Source organism: Aphelocoma coerulescens, assembly GCF_041296385.1.
Source record: "Aphelocoma coerulescens isolate FSJ_1873_10779 chromosome W unlocalized genomic scaffold, UR_Acoe_1.0 ChrW_unloc_scaf_1, whole genome shotgun sequence".
NCBI lineage: Eukaryota > Metazoa > Chordata > Aves > Passeriformes > Corvidae > Aphelocoma > Aphelocoma coerulescens.
The window spans coordinates 11,737,351-11,761,833 of NW_027184080.1; the positions used below are offsets into that span (position 1 = coordinate 11,737,351).

A 24,483-nucleotide genomic window follows, 5' to 3' on the forward strand; every position below is an offset into this window, starting at 1 on the left:
TCCAAAAAGAAAACGGGGGATGTGTAGAGGGATTCCTTGTGGAATATAGGATACCCCAGGAGGGCTTGGGCATCCCAGAGCTGTTGCAGAAGTACCCCTGATGGGGCCTCAGGCTGAAGATAGGCTTGCTAGGCACCTGCTAGCCAGTAGCCTTGAACAGCCTTGGGAAAAGGTATACACTGGTCAGCTCCCCCACTGCTTAGAGGCTTTCTCATGGAAAAGGGGCGTGAACTTTGGAAAAAGTATAAGTTGGTGTAAGTGAACAATAAAGGGGAGCACGATGCTCAAATTGGATCGGTGTTCGTATCGTGATTCTGGCTGGATTCTCCTGCTCCCGGGACCCCCCCCACTGCAAGTCGCTATGAAATATTGTATGGCAGGCCATATCAAATTCCACATGTTCCAGGTGAAATTCACATGAGGGGAAAACTTGATTTGCAGAGATATCTAATGGCTTTAGGTTCCACTTTGCAGAAGCTCCAGAATTACATTGTGTTATCCAGACCCATAGGACTGGACACCCCTGCACATCCCTTCCAGCCTGGAGACTGGGTCTATGTCAAGTGGTGGGACAGTGATCCTCTACAGGCCAAGTAGAGAAGACCACTCCAGATTTTGCTGACCACCCTCACCCCAGTCAAAGTCGCTGGCAAAGGACCCTGGATTCACTACTCCAGAGTTAAGAAGGCTTCTGCTCCTGAAACAACTGAGAAAACAGAGACCAATACAAACAAAGATGATGTAGTTTAAATGATTTTTTCCTGTGCTTATTATCTACTCAGTTGGTAACCCTGGCTCAGGTTTGGAACTAAATTTTGCATATGATTCTAGTCCAAAGTATATCCAAAGACATTCATTTGAATGCAAAACTAATAATTGACATGTGAACTGAAGTGGAGAGACCAACAAAATTTGTTTACAATTTGAGAACTAACTTAGATCTTACATTGGATAACATTCAAAGCTGATTGTATCTTCCATGCCCTGGTTTCATGGTTACCAAACTGTCCCTAGTTCACAGATTGTTTATAATGATTGTAATCATAATTCTTGTTTATAGATATATACTGCTGTTAGACATATTATTAGTGGATATTAGAATATGTAAAATAGAGTCTAGACAAGGTAGAGGCCTTGTCAAGCCTCTAAAGGGGGGAAATGATGCCTTAGATCTTGACCTTTGTGTTCTTCAAATCCTGTACTGCTTAGAGTGTAACTCTGAAGTTTCTTGTGGCCTGTTGGTTTCTGCTCTCTCAAGCTGGGTAGACATAACAAAAGCCTCTCTGGGCCTGCACTCCAAGGTCACCCAGACCATCCTAGGCCCAAAAAGTATAATCTAAAGAGCTTCTAAGGGGGTGTATCGGTTTGGCCAAATTTAGAAATATATCCTCTGAGAGAAGGCAGGTTACTACCCCTCCCCCACCAGGTTCAGGGAAAATAAATTTTCCTCAAAGGAAAGTGAAAGAGATAACTATTTATTTAACAAACACACAGGAAAAGGATAATAATGCTAAATAATAAAATCTTTCGCTGTGGAGAAAAAAACCTGGGAAAGTGTTAGAGTCCTCCCTTTGGTCTCCTTGGAGCTGGGCTTGGCCCAGGGCCAGGCCCTCTGCACTCGGTGGAAAGTCCTCCCGATATGTTCTAATATTGAAGCAGTCCAGTGGAAAAGGGAGAAAATCTGAAATTCCAGGGAAGGGAAAAAAAAATTCAACTCTCAGTCTCTCTCTGGAGTAAAAGAAGCTGAACAACTGGCCAAAAAACTGACTCGGGAAACAGCAAGCCAGGTGCTTCCTCCCTCTCCTGTCGCAGCTGGGAAAAAAAATAATTGCTATCTCTATGTGACCTTGAACAAGCTGCAAACTGCTTTGAAAATGTTTTGCTCAGTTTTTCCTTCCCCCTCTCAGGCTCAGTTTAGAGGCATAGAAAGGCACAAAGTTAATTTCTGGGCATAGGGCAGCAATATGGGATACACATCATAAAGTCACCCCAAGACAGGGGGGAAAGCGGAGAGGAAATTACATCATTGAACTGAAGCTTTAATTGGAGAAATAACTCTGATATGCAAATGAACCAAACCTATAAAGGTGTGAAGAACTCGTGACCTGTCATCCATCTTGGGTTCCATTTTGGCAATAGTCTGTGGCTCCCAGGGTGTACCTTTGAAGGCCTTTCAAATAAATACCTATTTTATTCTTTTACTCCTGTCCAGTCTCTGTGTCTAGGAGGCCTCTTAAGGCATCACTGTAGTATGCTCAGATTTCAACATCTTTAACATCTTCATTAATGATCTGGATAATGAACTGGGTGGAGTGGCTGATACTCCAGAATGTTGTGATGCCTTCTAGGCAGGCCTTGAAAACTGGAGAAATGGGCTGAGAGGACAACAATGGGAAGTGCAGTGCTGTCCCTAGGGAGGAACAATCTCATGCACCAGTACATACTGAGGGCTGCCCAGCTGGAAAGCAGATTGGCAGAAAAGGACCTGGGAGTCCTGGTGCACACCAAATTGAACATGAGTCAGAAATGTGCCTTTGGGGCAAAGAAGGTGTGGTGAACCTGACTGAAAGATCACTGTACATCTAGGAGTTAGTGATCCACATAGCAGTTAATCTGGGTAGGCCCAGGCCTGTGCTGTGCTGCATAAATCCCTTGGATGCAGGATGAACTCAGACAGAACATTGTAACAAAGGAGACTTCAGACAGTTCCCACTTGGTACTGGTTATTACACCACCTAGATGGCCTTGCCCTTATCTAATAGAGCAGCAAGAAGTCCTCATGAGAACATAGTTTCTGTTTTAACAGGAAAAAATCATGGAGTTGTTTCCTCATAAGAAAATCCTATAATAGCTTGAATGACCAAAATGGGAGAATCTCTTCTATGGACAGTGTCTGTATGGTGTGCTACATGTGGATTGGAAGTCTGTTTGATGCTACATTGCTCAGGTTTCCCAGCATCTAAAGAAATGCAATATCATCTATGCTATTCTCTCTGTTATGAAGGGACTGGAGTGTTTCTCCTATGAGGAAAGGCTGAGAGAGCTGGGACTGTTCAGTTTAGATAAAAGGATGAGGCAGGATCTTATCAATGTATATAAATACCTTAATGGAGGGTACAAAGAAGGCAAAACCAGGCTCTTTTCAGTGATGGCCAGTGACAGGAACAGCGGCAATGGGCACAAGTGGAAACATATGGAAAAACTTTGTTACTGTGAGGGTGACTGAACACTGGAGCAGGTTGACCAGAGAGGTTGAGAAACCTCTCTTTTGGAGATATTCAAAAACCATCTGCACACAGTCCTGGACCTAGCTCTAGGTCACCCTGCTTGAGGAGGGGGTCAGACCAGATGAGCTGCACAGGTCCCTTCCAATCTCAGCCGTTCTATGATTCTATGACTTGTTTAGTCTCATATATGCACAAAAACCTGCATCTGTCAATATAAAAAAAATATTATATGATTAAAGGTTAAGAGTTTCTTTAGTATCACAAAATAAAATCTTTTTTTAAAAAAGAGGCTATTAAATCCAAGACAAGGTTTAAATATAAGACTCTTATTTGAAACAATAAAATAGGGTTTTTCAGGCTGTGAATGTAATCTTCAACACAATGCAAGTACAGACAAGGAGACAATGAGGGGTTTGAAGGTCAGGAGACAAGGAGAGATTTCACAAAATGATACAAGAAAGAGATTTTTTTTATATTAGCATTTTGTATAAACTGAAAGGTAACAACAATATTGGAACAATATGGAAAGGAAGGTGGAGAAGAGGCTATTGCAGAACAGAAAATAGTAGTCTGCCTAAGAATCTGAAATGCCAGTAACAAGAAAGTATGAATTTTTAAAATACCAAATAACAAAATAGTGTTAATATCAGAGGTGGAAAGAGGAAACATAACAAATCTGAATGGATGGGAAGATGCTTGCTGGCTATCCCCATAGGAGAGAGATCACTCAAAGTGTCTCACATTGGAACACTAGCTCCAAAATAATAGGTGCTAACTCAGCATGGCAATTAAGAGATGTTGGAACCATGACAGCATCTATAAAACTGGATAGCAACTATCAGGTTTTCTGCTCCATAATCAGTTCAGATGATTCAGGCTAGACAGATTCTCAGTAGAATGACTCTAATGAGTTTCTGATCTTGGGTCCTCAGCACTATTAACAGAAATTAGAACATCTCAAAGGACTTGTACTTTTAGCAACAGTCAGCAGGGCATATTTCAAGACATTTATACAGCATTTCCTTTGTACCTAGCACATCAGTACCAGTTCTCACATTGGATCCAGATGATGTAGGTATCTAGCTAGCATAGATACAGATCATACATTCCATTTTGACTAGCAGTTTACGCAGACCTTTGGATATAACAAGTGTTGACTCAAATCTGAAGCTCTTATTGACATATCATTTGTATCTAAAATAATTTCAACAAACAATCAGTCTTGGCAACATATCTTGGGGACTAATAAAACTGATCTATCATTTTCATTAAGGAATAAACATTAAGCAATAATTCAGAGATTCTGGATCATCATAAGCTTGTCCTAGGTTACAGTGTAAGATGTAACCAAAAGCATGTATACTATTATCATCTTCACAAGCTGTTAAAGCAGGTGGGGCAATGTTTGTTATCTCCTACCATGACTCATCCTTGATAACTCCGGAGGAGGAGGCTATTTCTGTTTAATGGGCAATCAAGGACCCACTGCATGACTCATAGAATTACATCAACCCATTGTGAGATGCTCTGCCCAGGGGGAGGAGCCAAGCATTCCCACCTGGATATAATCTGGGGTTTGGAATAGCATGAACAGTCCTTATCTACGGGACTCAGAGGACAAGAGCTACACCAGTGGACCTTCAGGTAAAGGCCAGATTCTTTTTCTACAGGATCACTGCTTCAACAGGACTAATTCATTTGGACTGCTACCACCACCCTGACTAACAGGGTGTCAGGTTGTATCCTGACTCTGTCAGTGTTCTTGTACTATTGCATTTATTTTAATTTTCCTATTAAATTATAATTCTGACTTGCGATCTCCCACTGTTTTGTTTTCAAACTAGTACAAAGCTCCAGACAAATCTAGAGATCTAAATATTATTAATGCTGTAACTGTACAATGTCAAGGAAGTAGAAGACAACCATGCTGACACATTGGAACTGATTACCCAAACACAAGATTGATGTGGATACAAAGACTATCCAAAATGGATGGTGGACTGTTTCACAAAGCAGTTTATTAATCCATATTCTAGGCACTAGATTTGATTTACACAGATTTTTTTTTTTTTAAATCTAAGAAACAAATGTATTAACTTGGAGTCACATTTGAGTCACTATAACTGCCCTAAAATATACATATATATATATATTTATATATACTCAGAATCTTCAGAGCGTGAGTGATCACAGCAGATACCACTATCTGAGACATTCTCAATCTTAGTGTTGAGGCACTATATGATTATATATGCAAAAGCCACTTAGTGGAGAAACAGACTTTGAAAATCTGAACAACACTGAATGAAAATTAACATCTTAATAATACTACCTCAGTACAGCAGAATTATGTATCTCAAAATTTATACACAAAGAAAGTAAACATAGTTTTTGAGTCAAACTCAGAAACAGTGGCAACAACTAGGATATCAATTTTGCAACTCAAGGAAAAAGTAGAATATCTTCTGCCACTGTTTGATAAAGAAATACTTTAAAATCATTTAACCATGGAGTTCATGATAATATCTTTTGCAACAGCCCAAAGTAACTAATATCTGGGTTACAAATGTTAATCCATTCTGAAAAAAATCTTACTTTCAAATTCACAAAAATAATTCTTGTGCTTTCTCAGATAATATGCCCATTATAGTTAAATATCAACAGGACCATCAGAAGATTTGCAGTTTTAACATAACCAACACTAAATTTAAGTACTATAGTTAATGAATTTTAAATCAGGTAATGGAAGTACTTGTCACTAAAATACTAGGTTAAACATTCACAAGAGAGATATTCACATACAAAATTGTATGTAAGAATATTTTACATATGAAGTTAATTTTATTTGACATAATATTACTTTTTCAAAGTACAACCTTATTCCTTTTCAATTTTGAGGCCCAATCTTGTATTGAGGCAACTTGTTATTACCAAGTGTTCCAAACCTTCAGGTGGGCAATGTCCCTCACAAGTCAATGTTTGCAGGATCATGAGCTTCCAAATGTGAATAATAAAAAAGACAAAACCAGAAAGTCAAACAGTGAATGCTATTTCCTGAAGTATATCTTTGAAACTACTCTTACCCCAATGGTAAACTGTTCAGAGACAAAAAGAGAACATTAAAGAGGTAGCATTTTGGCGGGTTTGAAAGAGACTATAAATATACAGTAAAATGTTCTTAAAAATATATTTATTTCATAGAGTTTATCAAAATATTTAGGCTGTAAGGGACCTCCTAAAGTGTCTAAGTCCAACCCTCACTCAAAACAGATGCAGTTAGAGCAGGTTGCTCAGGGCTTTGTCCAGTCAAGGTTTGGATATCTCCAGGCATGGAGATCCCATAACTTCTCCAGGCCCCTGTCCTAGTGTATGAGGAATTTTTTTTCTTATACCTAACTGGAATATTCCATATTCCAACTTGTCTCCATTGTGTCTCATCCTTCCACTGTGCACCTCTAAAAGTCTGTCTGTTTTCTCTATGTGCTCCCAATACATAGCTGAAGACAGCAATAAGACCTCCCAGAACCTTCTATTTTTTACAGCTGAACAAATCCAGTTCTCTCCATGTATGTCATATGTTTCAAACCCTTGATCAGCTTGGTGACCCTCCATTGGACTTGCTCCATTATGTCTCTCTTGTATGTCCAAGTCACAGAAGTCACAGGCTTTTTTTTTTTTTTTTTTTTTTTTTTTTTTGTCCTGACCTCTCTAAAATTAAAATTTATGTATTTAACTTTAGAGGTATTATGACTCCAAAAGAGGAGGCATCTATCTAACTTGACAACAGTAAAAGCAATGACCAGGACAGAACTTGAAGTATATCACTTGATATATCAGAGGGTTGTGCTGCCATTCAGAGGGATCTCAACAGACTTGAGAAATGGGCTGAGAGGAATCTCATGCAGTTCAACAAAAGGAAATAATAAGTCTTGCACCTGGAGGAAAATAACCCCAGGCACCAGTACACACTGGAGGCCCAACAGCTGGAATGCAGCTTGGCAGGAAAGGCCCTTGGATTCCTGGTGGAGACCAAGTTGACCGTGAGCTAGCAACGTATCCTTGTGGCAAGAAAGGCTAATGATATCCTGGGCTGCACAGTGTTGCTAGCAGATGGAGAGAGGTGATCCTTCCTCTCAGAACTGGTGAGGCCAGTTCCTGTGTCCAGTTCTGGGCTCCTCAGTACAAGAGAGACATGGACATACTGGGGGGAGTCCCAACAAAGGGCCACTAAGATGATTAAGGGATTGGAGCACCTCACATATGAGGAAAAGCTGAGAGACCTGGGACTTTAGTCTAGAGAAGACTCGGGGGGGAAGTTTCATCAATGTGTACAAATATCTGAAGGGAGGGTGCAAAGAAGGCAGAGCCAGGCTCTTTTCAGTGGTGCCAGGTGACAGGACAAGAGGCAATGGGCACAAACTGAAACACAGGTGGTTCTGTCTGAAACACTTTTTTACTATGAGTGTGCTTGAAAACTGAAACAGGGTGCCCAGAAAGACTGAAGTTCCTATACATAGATATATTCAAAAGCTGACTAGACACAGTCCTTCTCTAGGTGACTCTGAGCAGGGATATTGGACTAGACCCTCTCAAAAGGTCCCTTTTGATCTCAATGATTCTGTTGTTTTGTGACTTGTAAGATAGAAGATTTCAAATGATAATAAATTCTGACTATATAATCCCATTGAAACTTGATTTCCATAAATATTTAAAAAATTCATATATAATTAATATGAGACTAAGAATATTATTTAAGAAAAAAGTATTTTTAAAAATTATTCTAAAAATAGTAACACAGAGAAAATAAGATATTGGGTAGCAGCAATTTTTGCATACTCATATTTTCATAAGTATTAATTTTAGGATCAGCAACAGACACCACTCTTTATCGTTATAAACTTTAAAATAGTATATTAGTGATTTGACTAAATGACATACCACTTCATCTTCAAATCCTCCAGCTAGTACAAGTGAATAAGCTCCATCGTTACTGCGTCCATGAATTCCACCAACATGAGGTCTGTGAACACCTGCTTCACTCACCTCAAGTATTAAAAAAAGAACAAATTTTAAAATAACTTTTTGAAACAGCTGGCCTTCTGCTATAATTTTTCTGCTTGAAAATTATTTCTATAAGTATGCTTGTGTAACAGGATTGACATGAAAGGAAATAATTTTATTATTTGTTTGTTTGGGTGTTTTTAAGGAAAAAAACACAAAAGAAAGGACATCCAATGAAAAGAAACAACAGTATAGAACAGTGCTGATATAAAGATGAATAGGTAGACTTTGCCCCTTAGTAAAAAGTCCTCATAATTCTTGCTATAAGCAACATTATAGACCAGATTCATAATTGCTTAGACCAACTCTAAGAAGATACATATTAACTTCTAATTCAGTAGTATTTTAAATTTGTGTAAATAATTATGCAAGAAAGATCATAGTGAGCAAATTTTTTTGGTGAAAATTATGTCAAGTATTGTTAAAAGTTAACCAGCTCAGGAAAATACAATCACATTTACAGCCTGTCTCCATCTCTGAACATTTTCTCTTTTTCCAGTTCTGCCCAATCCCTGTACTTCCTTACACACTTTTATGCAATTTTATAAGATTTTTATATTGCCATAAGAATATGAGTCATCAAGCTGCATCAAACCAGAGTTCCAGCTAGCCAAATATTCTGTCTCTGACAATGAATAAAAGCAGATAGCCGATCAGTGTGAAAACTATCAAGTGCACAATGATATTTACATGTAAATTTTCTCAGTTTCCAGCTCTGTGTGGCTTAGATTTCCTGGGCCAATGGCATAATCTTTGCATTTCATGGAAGAAAAGTCAGACAATGATTATTGATTTATCTACTTGATTTATGAACTCTTGCACACTAAGCTTTCACAATATCCTAAAGGAAAGAGTTCACAGTATTGAACATTCGTTCTTAATCTAGCAACTGATCATTTCATTTGATGGCCTCTCGTTTTGCATCAAAAAAGTACATACAGTTGTTCCCTATTCACCTTCTTCAATTTTAATAGACCTCTGTAGTATAGCATCTTTCATACATGTTTTGTATGAAAGCTATCCCATATCTTTAAGCATCCTTGTTCTTCATAATTATATTGGTTCGCTTCTTATTTTCTTAATTGTAGAGGGATTCCTTGTGGAATATAGGATACCCCAGGAGGGCTTGGGCATCCCAGGGCTGTTGCAGAAGTACCCCTGACGGGGCCTCAGGCTGAAGATAGGCTTGCTAGGCACCTACTAGCCAGTAGCCTTGAACAGCCTTGGGAAAAGGTATACACTGGTCAGCTCCCTCGCTGCTTAGAGGCTTTCTCATGGGAAAGGGGCGTGAACTTTGGAAAAAGTATAAGTTGGTGTAAGTGAACAATAAAACTGGAGTACGATGCTCAAATCGTATCGGTGTTCATGTCGTGACTCTGGCTGGATTCTCCTGCTCCTGGGACCCCCCCCCCCCCCCCCCCCCCCGCTACACTTAATTCCTAACAGTTGATTTATGTTTCTGACCATTACTGAGCACAAAAATGCCATTAAAAAATTGCCTATTACAAATTCTGTTTCCTAAATGATAATAATTAGCTGAAAGCCCTTTATCAGCTATGAGAAATTGAGGTTTTTCCCCCTCATCTTTACTTAGCATTGTGACTTAACTGTGAGTTATTTTTCAACTTTTCCAGACCATTTATAAACATGTTGAACAGCACAGGCTCTGTTTTCTCGCATTCTATTAAAGGTAATTTCATTCATTCCTTCTTTCATTTTCATGAGGTATGTGGAATTTGACTTAAAATTTAGATTTCTGTCCTCTGGATGCTGTATCCAGAAACAGTCCTAAGGCAATTTCCTGGTAGGAAAAAGAGATTTGTAAGCTTTTGGACTACATGGCTAAACATAATATATAATGCACCACATTTGCATATTCTTAAGAAGCTTGTTGCATGAAAAAAGGAAAAAAACCATGAGACAGCATTTACAATATTTTCCTTCTAAATTCTCATAAATCTGCAAAGAATCCATTTTCATACAAAAGGACAGTTGAGTCAGAAATAAGTGTAACGTTTTACACAGAAAAATATTGATCTTTTCAAAAAGTATATAATTAATACATAGCCATTATTAAATAATTATGTACAAATAATTCTTCTAATATTTACACCCTACATTATAAGTCTTATCTGCTTAATTTTTTGAGAAAAACAAACCTCTTTACTTATAGTCCTGTTTGCAATCAGCACTTGGAAATTCTGGGATCTATTTGATCTATTTCACTAATGGAATCCTTAAAGAGATGAAATCCTAACCTTTATTCCTGCTGATACTGGCTGATCCAGTAACAATAAAATTTGATCCAGAGGTCTTGAGATAAAGGATAGAGAAGAATAGGCATTAATTTTCTCAAACAAGTAGATGTGTGAAAAATCAATGAATAATTGACACTAACACTGCAATTTTACATTAAGAAATTAATTTGCTTTGCTATTCTCTGTATTGATGGAAGTGCTCACATTAGCACCAAAGTAAGATAAGATCCAAGGAAATTGTTTAGTATTCAGCTGTTTCACTGTGAATTCTATTAAGGGAGAAACTAAAAACTGTTGGTAAGGGGTAAAACCTCTGCTATTGACCATTTTAGCCTGAAGACTTGCATGTCATACCAACCCCCAAATTATTCAGATATTAATTTTCCATAAGAAAAAAAAGGGGGTTTATATGTACTTTCTCTGGAGGCAATGTGTGGGATGAAGATGCCAGAAAACACATTAGAAGAGGCTTTTGGTTATTGTCATGCCCTTCTTCCCCAACGGGTAAAAAAGTCTGGCTATGATGAGAATAATCCTGAAATATGTTCTTCTCCACACTGTTTATTCCTGCCCCCTTTGTGCTGACACAGTATTTGTATAGCCACAAAGTGAAAGGATTGGGAAAATTACCCTCCCCCATAAGGGATTGTTTTTCTGATAGATTACTTTCCAATATAGTTTATCATATGGCCTGAGAAACATTTGAGACACAAAATGGAAGGGACAGTGCAAGAAGTGGACATGGCTGGGTGGACTACTTCTTTCAGTAGTCAATACTATTCATCAGCCTAAAGGAAGGTACTGATGCTGGTTGTGTATGACCTAAAAGGAACAAGTAATCAATTTATAGTGATACAATCAGAGGTGGCTCTTACCTTGGGAACAGTAGGTTCCAACCCCACCAGAACTTCAGAACCCTCAGTAAAACCTTATTTCTTTCCTGTATTAAGTATGGATAACATGCAAACTAGCACCAAGCCTGGTACCGCAACACATTGGAAGAGAAGTATGCACTGAAACAGGAACTATATTGCACCTGCACAATAGCTGTCAGTGGGGATCCTGACCAGTTAATAAGCATTAGAGACACCATTGGACACAATAAATATTTTCTGAATGCTATAATCTATATCCATAAGTGGAGTAGATCAGTTCATGTTCCATAGCATTAGACTTCTGAAAATATTCAGCTTCCTCTATTTATTTCGGTTGGGAGTTTAACACACAAGATATAAGTCCATCCTAATTATAGCAGGTTCCCCTTTAAAAATAGTAAGTACTATGTTTACAATTGTAATTAAGTTGTATTTTCAAATCCACTATAATTGGCAGTATTTTGAATATTAGAATTTAAAATACACTCTCCATCTTTATTCTTAGTGAATATGACAATTACCAATACACAAATATTTTTGTGTCCAAGACATACCTATTATTTTGATTTATTTCAATTGCAAATTAAAAAACATACCTGAACTCTAAATTTCCATGTTGTCCCAACAGGGACACCAGGTATAGGACCATAGTGATTAGAAGGGACAATAGTGCATTCCTTAGTGCGACCAACACAAGCCATGCCCTAAAAAACACAGTTGAGAGAATGAATTTTCTAATATTTAAAATAATTTATAAAAGCTGATGCAGATATCAAGACATCCAACCATTATAGTAAACACTTCAAAATATATTAATATTAACATTGTCAACAGATGTTTTAATTAATTATCATGTCTTTATTTACCTCTAGTAATCTTAATAATTCTTTAGAAGTTTTAACTTTCAGTAGACAGTGTACAGGATTCAACATTTCTTTACAGTCTGTTCAGTCCTGTACTGAATATTGTGCAATGCATACACATAGACATGCAACACATACATGAATGGTGAGCTATTTTTAAATTGTAACACACCCTACCTTGCCCCAGTCTCTCTGGCTTTCAGAACTGGCAGATGGCATCTTTGCTTTCTTTTTACTCTGTTTGAGTTTTTCTCCAGCCTTTATAACTTCATTAGAATCGTTTTTGCATGAAGGACAATACCTAAAATAAAAGTTTCAGTAAATTCTTTATTACTTAGTAATAACAGCAATACATTTCTTCCAAGAAAAGTAGTGTCACATTTGTTCATCCTGACTAAATATTTTGAAGCTAGCAAATATACAACAGTTTTTAAAAGCTGAGGACTCGGGCTGAAAACTAAACTTAACAAGAACAAATACTATCCACTTCTAAAACAAGATTTGTTTTTTTAAGTAGGGTGGTAGAGGCGAGACATTTCACTCCTCACGTGATGTACAAGAGATCCTCACATTTCCTTCATTCCCTCCTCATTTTCTCTTCCTCTCCTTGCTTGTCCAGATCACATAGGGGAGAGGAGAAATGAGATTAGAATATACTGCTCATGGTTAATTTCCACATCGTGCCCACTCATCAGGTGCTTTTATTGCACCAAATCTTACTTCAGACAGTTGAATGTGGAACAGCCCTAGGATACCACAAAACATGCATACATGTACACATGAATCCTTATCCTACCCCACCATGCCTAAGGCATCAGGAATGTGACTTAGTACTCAACAAATGGGAAGAGTATTAAACTCCATTTCTATAAATTTCTTTGCCTCAAATGGCATTGGGACTCATTCCAGCCACCATAGAACCATTACGGTAGAAAAAGGATAGGAGACTGTAGGAAACAGTGGCTAAGGCAAAGGGAGGAAAGGAGCACACAGATCTTTTTATTGCTTCTAACCGCACTTTTTTCCCACTCCAGGAGTGCCAAGACAAAGGCAACTTCCACTGCTTCTGGTTTCCATAGGCTGAGTTTGGTTCCAAAGTCACTAGTGGAAGAAGTCTGATCTACAATAATCACAGCAATATATTTAGATTACTGGTACTACTAATGCTTTACTTTTACTAGATACCTTTTATCTTTGAGTATGAGCAGAACTATTTACCAGAGGGCAACAAATCACTGTGTACAGATATTTCACAAGAATTGCCTGTGTACACACTCTAAACCCTCTAAGAGGATAGGAGCTACCTCAAATCAGTTTTTTATTTGCAATCTAGAATTCATACAGATGCTTATTGCAGAACACAATCACAATTCACAATTCAGTTTAACACTTGGGATCTTGGTACTCTTAAAGCAGCTTATTACACCAAAACGAAGAAATAATGTAAAAGTATTCTAAATTTCTAAAAATTGAAAAATAGAGACTAAAACAATCGTATCCAAATCATACCTGTTCAATTTAAAGGTAAAGAAGAATTTTTCCATAATTTTCACTGGGCAAACTCCCCCTGGACATTGACATTCAGTCTATGTTCTTTCCTGTTCAAACATGTTTTGAGGGTTGTTCTTTTATAAAAAAAATAAACTTGGAGCATGTGCATTTTCTTTTTTGTAACTTTGTTGTTATTAATATTAGAACATAAAATTGCTTTTTGCTGCTGGAGTACTGGTATAGAGTCTTTTAGGAGTAAGGGGACCTGAAGAAGAATGGATGCACCGGCAGAGGACAGATTCTAAATAGTATTTCCTTTAATATTCTGAATGACTGTAGTAAAAAAACTTCTCAGTTGTTCACAGAATCACAGAATTAGCTAGGTTATGAAATAAGGAGTTTGTTTTACATAACTAAGCACAAGTAATTAGCATAAGTAAACAAGTACTTACCACAAGTATACATAAGTGCTTAGCATAAAAGCATAAGAAAGCCTGACAGGCCTAGCTTGACAGGAGTATGACTGTATGACTGACAAAAAAGGCTTTAGACTTAGTATACCAGAATAGCTAAGGGCAAGTAGGGAATTGCCCCTGTGCAAGAAATCGATAAGGAAGACTAGCTGCTTTAGGGCATGTAGACTGCACATGGACACTAGTTTTAAGTATAGGAATCTGACGCAATGTATTTCTAACCTCTTGCTTATTGGGTACTAACTTTAGGAGTGTAAAGATGTGTAGTATTTTTGATTAAAATGCTATATAAACCCATTGAAATTTGAATGTGATGAAGAAGCATTTTGGTGGGGTGCAGACCCCTGCTCTCCCACTGGCTAAAATAAAAGTGCTTTTGCCAGACAATCTGTTTGTTTGTCAATTTTTTTGAATCAGTTTTGGCGGAGCCAGGCAAGAGACCCTCTGTTTGGCTGCAGGACCCTGGGGCCAGAAGACTCACCTGGGCACCCCAGGCCCTTTTTCCTATAAAGGAGACTCCACAGACCCAGGATCTACACAGGGACAAACAAGGACCTGAAGTACGTCATACAGAAAAGCACTTTACTACTAACCATCCGCATTTGTTATATCTGTCACTTTGTTACCTGCAGTATAAAGTAATACTTGTAAGTTGTACACAGAGGCCCCCACCTACATGGCTCATTCATGTGGTGTGGGTTAAAGTCCCATGTGTCGGTTGCGCAGGTGGGTTAGAGTCCCACCTAGCTGTCCCGGGTTTAGAGTCCCCTCGGTGGGTTAAAATCCCACTGACAGAGGTTAAAGTCCCATGGGTTGGTGTAGCGGGTTGTTTGTAACCGGGCAGAAACACCAATTTAGTGTAGTGGTTTTGGTTCAAAATACTCATTACTTACTTATTTACCTTCTGTGAGATAAGAATTAGGAGAAAGCAAAGCAGGCACAAAACTTAAAAGAATATAAAGAAGTTTATTAACAGACCTAAAAGAAAGAAAAAAAATTCAGACCAAACCTTCAGAACACTTCTCCTCCCCCCACCTTTCTCCCTTCTCCCACTGACAATGTAAAAAGACAACCCTTGAGATTTTCAGTCAGTTTACCACGTCTATAATAACCTTTTTCAGTTCACTTAGGGAGAGGAGTCTCTCTTGCTCATGCTATGGAGACATCTCCACAAGAAATTCCCTCATGGCTTCAGTATCACAATGAGACAGCTGTCTGGGTTGGTTCTCTGCTCGCATGTGAGATTCCCTTCCCCCGACTTGCAGCTTTTCCCACAACTGTTTTTGAGGGTCCAATCTTGAGCTACTGGGGTACCATTTTAAGGATGAGCTGTTCAGAAGCAAAGGTTCTCTTCACCTATCTCTGGGAGCAGCTTCATCTCTAGGAACAAAGGTTTTCTTCCGATTTGGAGCAGGAGTCCTCATCACTTCCATCTCTCCCTGTTCAAAGGTCTCATCAAATTACAGCTGCTTCAGCATTTGCTTATTTCAGCATAGGTACTTTTGCTCACAAGTACAGTTTGAACGCTCCACCCCCCCCCCCCCCCCATGCTTTCATGAAATTACAACGGGTACTCTGATGTATCATAGTCCATCACCACCATAGCTTTACAACAGAATTGCAGCTTCTAAGCATCTCCTCTTTCTCCTCCCTCAGGGTTTCAGTTCTTCCTTCCTTACTGACTTTGGTGTCTCTCTGGTGCTCTCTTAACTTGCCGTCACCTTACTTTCTTCCTCTGACTCGGGAGAGGATTGATGTCTGCAGGCTTCATCTGTTCTGGAGGAAACTTACAGCACTAAAAAAGGGTTAATCTTACCTGGGCCCTGCAGCTGGAATTCACTTCTGTCTCTTAGTCACATGATCTTTCCTGGGCAGTGGGGCAGCTTCAGCTGAATCTTCGGCCACACTGGGGGGGGAGGGGTGGGGTGTGGAGCCGGGCTATGCTGCCTGCAAGTAACAGGGCTGGGGGGGGGGGGGGGGGGGGGGGGCGCGGATGGAACAGGGCTGCACGGCTCCAGGATGGCTGTGGCCCGGCCGCATAGGGCCCCCCCCCCCAGTTACCTGTCCAAAAGCCAGAAGCAAGAGAGAACTTTCCCAGGGTTTGTTCATTCTTAAATGTGGAACACAGAGGCGTGTCAAGCTTCTTAAGTGGCTTAAAAAGTTGCCAATATTCAAACTAGCTAGTTGATAGGTTCTGTTAGGTCATAGAGGAAGCTGTAAACAACCTCTTTGCAAGAGAATCACTTCCATAGCTATGCTAACCCATGACAGTTTGGAATGGTAGACTAACTGGTATTGATTAAATGTGGCCGGAATTTGGACTGGGAGCTGGTTTAGAGTTTTATTAAGTCTGGTATTATATTGTGTGTGTTCATGTATTAAGTCTGTCACTGCACCATTGATTATTCCTTGCCTATGTTAAAGTAAGTGTCTTGGTTTAAAACACAGGTGTCTGCTAAAGAAAGCAGGAGCCTCCCTTGGAATGGAAAATATGACCGAAGTATTACAACTTTGAAATTAAGGGGCTTTCAGGCAAGGTTATGAGAAAAGGAATAACAGTTCTTTACTAGTATATAGAACAAGGCAAACAAACAACAGCAACTATGGCAGCAACAACAAACAAAACCAGAGACCCAGTAACAGCCTTCTTGGCTGCAGGCACTTTCCCCTTTGGTTGAGTTATGGTCACAGCTGGCAGGGGCACTGGTGGCTCCCCAGCCAGGCAGGGCAGGTGCAATGATTCCCCCGTGGCTGCAAGGGGGTGCTCTGGTGCAAGTTCGGGGACCATGCGTGTGCCGGTTCGGACAAATTTGGAGGAAAGTATCCTCTGAAAGAAGGCAGGTTACAACCAGCCCTCCCCCACCAGGTTTGGGAAAAAAGAAATTTTCCTTGGAAGAAAGTGAAAGAGATAAAAACTATTTATTTAACAAACACACAGGAAAAGGATAATAATGCTAAATAATAAAACCTCTCGCTGTGGAGAGAAACCTGGGAAGATTTCAGAGTCCTTCTGTAGGTGTGGTCTCTCTCCTCCTCAGAGCTGGGTCGTTGGCCCACCTCTGGGGCTTAGGTGGGAAATTCTCCCGGTGAGTTCTGATGTTGAAACAGTCCAGAAAACAAGAAGAATGGAAAAAACTGAAGTCCCAGGAAAACAAAGTTCAACTCTCCATCTCCCTCCAGAGGAAATTGCCAAAAGCTGGCTGAAGAGCAAGCAGGGTGCTTCCCTCCGCTCTCACTCTGCTGCCACAGCTGAACACAGAGGAGCTCTCTCTACCTCTGTGTCCTTGAAAAACTGCTTCAAAAGTTCTCTCGGTTTTTTTTTTTTTCCTCTCCTCCCTCTCAGGCTCAGTTTAAAGGCATAGAAAGGCACAAAATTAATTTCTGGGCATAGAGAAGTGATAGGATATACACATCATAAAGTCACCCCAAGACATTCCACCCCTTATCCCATATCGTCGGCTCAATGCCCAAAATAATATATTCTAACTTTAAACACACACATTAATGCATACATATATACAGCTATGTACAAACAGTGACGGTGACACTCAGCAAGCAGGGGTATACCGGCATTCCACATTACAGATGGGTTTCACCCAACAATCAGATCTTCCTGCGGTACACAACGTGTTGTTCCATCTCTCTGCATTACCCACCATGTGCAACCAGTTCCCTGAGCAAAGACAACCCCATGGATGGGTTTGTCCGTACTTGAGGCAGAATTAACCCAAACAGTCTTTCCTAAAAGACCTCTGACATGCATTACTGTGACCTTATCTCCATCTACTGTATGCAGGGATTCAGATTGGGCTGGACCAGCTCTGTTGGAGAAACCTCGGGTGTTAACTAACCAGGTGGCCTTTGCTAGATGCTGTTCCCAATTTTTAAAAGTTCCCCCACCCAGTGGCTTCAAGGTGGTTTTCAACAATCCATTGCACTGTTCCACTTTGCCTGCAGCTGGTGCATGGTAAGGGATATGGTACACCCACTCAATGCCATGTTCCCTAGCCCAGGTATTAATAAGGCTGTTCTTAAAATGAGTCCTATTGTCAGATTCAATTCTCTCAGGGGTACCATGCCTCCAAAGGACTTGCTTTTCAAGACCCAAGATGGTGTTCTGGGCTGTAGCATGAGGCACAGGGTAGGTCTCCAACCATCCAGTGGTGGCTTCTACCATTGTGAGCACATAGCGCTTGCCTTGGCGGGTTTGAGGCAGTGTGATGTAATCAATCTGCCAGACCTCCCCATGCTTGTATTTGGACCACCGCCCACCATACCACAGGGGCTTCACTCGCTTTGCCTGCTTGATTGCAGTGCATGTTTCACAATCATGGATAACCTGGGAGATACTGTCCATGGTTAGATCCACGCCTTGATCTCATGCCCACCTATAGGTGGCGTCTCTGCCCTGATGACCTGAGGAATCATGGGCCCATCGAGCCAGGAACAACTCTCCCTTGTGTTTCCAATCTAAGTCTATCTGTGACACTTTCTATCTTTGCAGCCTGATCTACCTGCTCGTTGTTTTGGTGTTCCTCATTAGCCTGACTCTTGGGGACATGGGCATCTACATGGCGGACTTTCACAACCAGCTTTTTGACTCGGGCAGCGATGTCTTTCCACTCTTCAGCAGCCCAGATTGGTTTTCCCTAACGCTGCCAATTAGCCTTTTCCCACTTTTCCAGCCATCCCCACAGAGCATTGGCTACCATCCATGAATCAGCGTAGAGGTAGAGCTTTGGCCACTTCTCTCTGTCAGCAATGTCCAGGGCTAGTTGAACAGCTTTGAGTTCAGCAAGTTGGCTTGATCCACCTTCTCCTTCAGTAGCTTCTGCAACCCGTCGTGTGGGACTCCATACGGCTGCTTTCCGCTTTCGTTTCATCCCTACAATGCGACAAGAACCATCGGTGAAAAGAGCGTAGCGTGTGTCTTCTGATGGCAGTTGGTTGTACGGTGGAGCTTCTTCAGCACGTGTCACTTGTTCTTGTTCCTCTTCATCAGTGAGACCAAAGTTTTCACCTTCAGGCCAATTTGTGATTATTTCCAAAATCCCAGGGAAATTCAGTTTTCCAATACGGGCGCGCTGTGTGATGAGAGCAATCCATTTGCTCCATGTGGCATTGGTGGCATGATGGGTAGAGGGAACCTCTGCTTTGAACATCCACCCCAGCACAGGTAGTCGGGGTGCCAGGAAGAGTTGTGCTTCAGTGCCGATTACCTCTGAGGCGGCTTGGATTCCTTCATAGGCTGCCAAGATTTCCTTCTCTGTTGGGGTGTACTTGGCTTCAGACCCTCTGTAGCTTCAGCTCCAGAATCCCAGTGGTCGGCCTCGAGTCTCACCAGACACCTTCTGCCAGAGGCTCCAGGACAGACCATGGCTCCCGGCTGAAGAGTAGAGCACATTCTTCACTTCGGGTCCTGTCCTGACTGGGCCAAGGGCTACTGCATGAGCGATTTCCTGCTTGATCTGGGCAAAGGCTTGTTGCTGTTCAGGGCCCCAATGGATATTGGTTTTTTTGCAGGTAACCAGGTTGGGAGGACTCACAATCTGGCTGTACTCAGGAATATGCATCCTCCAAAAGCCTATGGCACCTGGGAAAGCTTGTGTTTCCTTCTTGTTGGTTGGTGGAGACATTGCTGTGATCTTATTGATGACCTCGGTGGGAATCCGACGCCGTCCATCTTGCCATTTAACTCCCAGGAACTGGATTTCTCGAGCAGGTCCCTTGACTTTGCTCTTCTTAATGGTGAAACCAGCTTCCAGGAGAATCTGGATGATTTTCTCTCCTTTCTCAAACACTTCTGCTGCGGTGTTCCCTCACACAATGATTTCATCAATGTACTGCAGTGTTGCTATGTCCCAGCCCACTGCCGGGCTGGGGCAGCAAGATGCCAATCAATCCCAGGCCCTCTGGTGGATCGAGTTTCCCCAAGACACAGACTCGGAGGGTGGGTCGAGGGGTGGCTCCAAAGCGTAAGCTGCATCCCCCCTGGGCTGCGCCCGGGTCCAAACTGCCTCCCCCTGTTCAGGAAAATTCGCTCTTACTCGGTTGTTCATGGGTTCTTTGTTATAACTCCCGCCTCTCGCTTCCCCCCAGTGGTTCTTGTTGAATTGTATCATCCCCCTGGCTTGTAACTCATTGGTTGTTTTCCCCTTTCCCCACAGTTTTCAAACCCCCTATAAAACTGAGGGAAAAGCCTCTCGACGCCATGAAGATTAAGATCATTGCCATGTTCTGGTTGCTAAACTTCTGACAATAAACCTGTTGGAGGCCAGACCAGAACCCCCTCTCTCTTCCCTTATCTCTGAACTAATGTGAGCCTATATCATCGGCTCCTGCCGTGTCTCCTCTGCAAAGAAGCCAGGGAGTGCGCCCAGCTGCTCCTATCCTGATGCCGAGGTTGCTTCTGTGATGCACAGAAGTAACGCAGCTGGACTCTCTCTGATCGAGGGCACGCCAGAGCTCGTGCCACGAGTACAGAACTGCGTTACTACAAATGTTCTGGAGCCTCACCCTTTTCTAGTGCAATCTGGATCAGTCCATGGCAGATGGCGGGACTGTGCTTCCACCCCTTATGCAGTCGATTCCAGGTGTATTGCACACCCTTCCAGGTGAAGGCAAACTGAGGCCTGCACTCTGCTGCCAGAGGAATGGAGAAAAATGCATTAGCAATGTCAATAGTTGTGGGGTATGCCCAGCCCCTGCCCTGGAAGGATGTCTGCTGAGATTGCATAATCGCCCAGCAGGACTCCCTGGGAAGGCAACCACTTCTTTAGTCATGGCGAGAAAAGACAGACCCACAATCCTTTAGGAGACCCTATGCAGATCCTTTGTAACCCATTGGCCTTTACCCATCCCCTGTATCCCTATAAAAGCTAGCCCTCTGCCCCTACGAGAGAGAGCTCTCGTCCCTGGCTTTCCCCTTTGCCGGAGTACGGACCGACAATAAAGCTACCTTCCGTACAGAACCAGCCACACGAGCCTCTCGTCTCTCTCTCTGGTGTGGCTTGGCCTGGAGGCTGCCCTGCAGAGCTAAGCTGGAATCACGAGCTGATAATCACTAAAGAGCTGACAGTCTCTGCACAGGCCCTCCTAGCTAGCAGCTGAGGGAAGACACCGGGCCTCGGGAAGGCGATTCCTTTCGGGACCATCTCTCCGAACCGGTCACAGCTTCCTCAGTCAGAGCTACTGACCCCTTCTCCAGCTGTAATAAATAGTGGCATACCACTTTGCTGCTTTGGACTCTAGCTTGTACTGGAGCTCCAACATGTCTGGCACAGCAGCGCTCAATGGTGGAGTCACTTCATTCAAAGCACGATAGTCCACAGTCAATCTCCATTCTCCTTCAGATTTGCACACAGGCCAGATGGGACTGTTGAAGGGTGAGTGGGTTTTGCTGATCACCCCTTGTCTTTCCAGCTCACAGATCATCTTGTGGATGGGAATCACACCATCTCGGGTTGTCCGGTACTGTCAGCAATGCACTGTGGAGGTGGCAATTGGTACTCTTTGTTCTTCCCCCTTGTCCTAGGGTACAATGTAGGATGTGCCCATAAGCATGTATTCTATCACTATCTTCATGAGCTGTTAAAACCAGGTGGGGCAGTGCTCCCTGCCTCCTCCCTCAAGACTATGTCCTGTTAATGGCCCATCAGTGCCTTATCTCATGACTCATCATTCCATTGTGAGATGCTCCCCCCAGAGGGAGAAACCAAGCATTCCATCCTGGATATAAACTGCGATTTTTGAAGACCACAAGCAGCCTTTTCCCACTGGATTTTCCAGAGGACAAAAGCTACATACCTACCACTGGACGTTCTGAGGAAGACCAGATCTTTCTACACAGGATCACCACTTCAACAGAACCACATCTGTTCACTTCAGGAGGACTGCAGCCACCATCTTATCAGACTGCTACTGCTACCCTGACTAACAGGGTCAGGTCGTATCTGACTCTGTCAGTTTAAATCAGTTTTGTTCTTTTTTTCTCCTACCTTGTTTTATATATATATATATATATATATATATATAATGTTATATCTATTTCACATATCTTTGCCTGAAAGCCCCTTGATTTCAAAATTATAGTAATTTGTAGGGAAGGGGGGTTGCATCTGCCATTCCAAGGGAGGCTCCTGCCTTTCTTAGCAGACACCTGTCTTTCAAACCAAGACACCCCTTCAGAAGGCCTACTGCAGATGGGTTCTCTGATAGTCCAGGCAAAGTGTTCAATTGCTTAATGCCCTCTGTCTTCACAGCAGCTATTCCAAAAGCCCACTTGAGTCCCTTTGGGTCTCTGAAATACCCACTTTGGAGGAAGTCTATGCCCAAAATGCATGGGGCCCCTGGACCAGTCACAATGAGATGTTTCTTCCACTCATTTCCAGTCAGGCTCACCTCAGCTTCCACCAAGGTCAAATCTTGTGATCCACCCGTCACACCAGAAATAGAAACAGATTCTACCCCCACATGCTGCGATGGGATTATTGTGCACTGCGCACCAGTGTCAACCAAGGCATCATATTTTTGTGGTTCTGATGTACCAGGCCAACGAATCCACACAGTCCAACAAACACCATTTTCCCTGGCCTCTACCTGGCTAGAGGCAGGGCCCCTCTATGCCTGGTTATCCTTCTTTCCCTGGGCCTGTATCTTAGAGGTTCCTTCAAGGGGATTGGACATGCCATCGTCTTTTCCATCATTTCCGGCAGTTCGGCTACGGACAAGTGGAGCTACTTCCTTTTTGGTAAGTACTTCCTTTCTGAGACTTGCGCTCCTTCAATTCACACACTCGTGCTGCCAGAGCAGAAGTGGGTTGTCCTCATATCTTCCCCACTGTCACACAGGAAATATCACAGCTCACTTAGTGGGATGTACCTTCCCTCCGGGGAATGTCCAAGTTTGGTAGCAGAATCTCTGATCTGTATTGCCAAGATTTGGAGAAGGCCCTCTTTAATCTTCTTCTTAATCTCCTTCTTGAGTTCCTGGTGATTCTTCTCCATCTTATCTTCCAATTTCTGTATACGTGTTTCCACAGCTGCGATTCTTGCATGTGTTGGGCCATGCATGGAATCTGCATATGCTTGGAGCTTTGTTGCCACATTCTGCACAGTCTCATTCACACCGTAATCCGATTTCATCATTGCTAAAGCAGAAGCATATTCTTGTGGCCCAAGTCTTATGAGTTTTGGCCACATCAATGGATTAACTCTGACTCGGTCTGGACTCCTCAATCCTGGGTCATCTGTGAAGACAATCTCTATCACCCCTAGTTCTCTCAGGCGCTGGATCCCCTGTTCTATGCTCTTCCACTGGGTTTGCTGCATATAGAAAATATCTCCGCAGAGATATCTATCCCTCACGCCATTCAAGACCCGTCTCCAGAGACTGTCAGACTCAGCCCTACTTATTATTGCTTGGTCAATAGCTGGATCATGTGACAAGGATCCCAAATGCCTCGCTTCAGCACCGTCCAGCATTACATCATCACCTGCAGCATCCCAAATATGGACCATCCAACTTATTACAGATTCATCAGACCATCAGGTGTAGTCCTTTCTTAGGCTATGAAGGTCCTTTATGGACAATGACTCAGTAATGGTTTCTGTGCCTGAGTCAGTCGGTGGCTTTGAGGTTCCTTCCCCTGCATCATCATCATCTTTCACTGGGAGATCAGTTTTGGTTGTGTGGTTTTTCCTTGTGACAAGAGCCACTGTCAATGGCTTAGGATTGCTGTCTGGTTTATCTCCAGCCTGAGTGACTAGGGTGTCTGCTGATTTATCTTCCTGCCCCTCTACCTTTATCTGCTGCTCTATAGTACCTAGCAGTGTGCAATAGGCATATGCCAAGGCCCAACATATTGCAATGAGCTTTTTCTCATTAGACTTGTCATTGTATTTCTCTTTCAGATATTTCCCCACCTGTCATAGGTTAGCAAGGATAGTCCCGGAAGGGATGTCCTTGCTAAGGGGTGCTTACAGTTTCCTCTGGGACCTGATAGAACCTATCAGCTGGCCAGTTTGAATATGGACAATTCTTTAAGCCACTTAAAGTTGTGACCGCCTCTGTGATACACACTTAAGAATAGACAAACTCCCCCCCCAAGCTCTCTCTTGTTTCCGGCGCTGGGACAGGTGGCTGCAGGCCCCGTGCGGGGGCCAGCAGGCCTGGCCAGGCCCTGCTTGGGCCAGGCCGGGCCGGGCCACGGCCAGCCAGGATGACCCCCCCCAGCA

General features: G+C 42.1%; 1 protein-coding gene across 2 annotated transcripts in view; it reads right to left on the reverse strand.

Moving 5' to 3' along the window:
- Positions 1–24,483, reverse strand: part of LOC138102785 (E3 ubiquitin-protein ligase UHRF2-like) — a 396,395-nt gene that overhangs the window by 70,265 nt on the left and 301,647 nt on the right. For both annotated transcript variants that reach the window (XM_069000537.1, XM_069000536.1), the window contains 3 exons: positions 12,462–12,585; positions 12,018–12,125; positions 8,166–8,270 (listed from right to left, as the gene is read on the reverse strand). In XM_069000537.1, the coding sequence (XP_068856638.1) occupies positions 8,166–8,270; positions 12,018–12,125; positions 12,462–12,585 (337 nt within the window). The remainder of the gene's footprint in view (positions 1–8,165; positions 8,271–12,017; positions 12,126–12,461; positions 12,586–24,483) is intronic.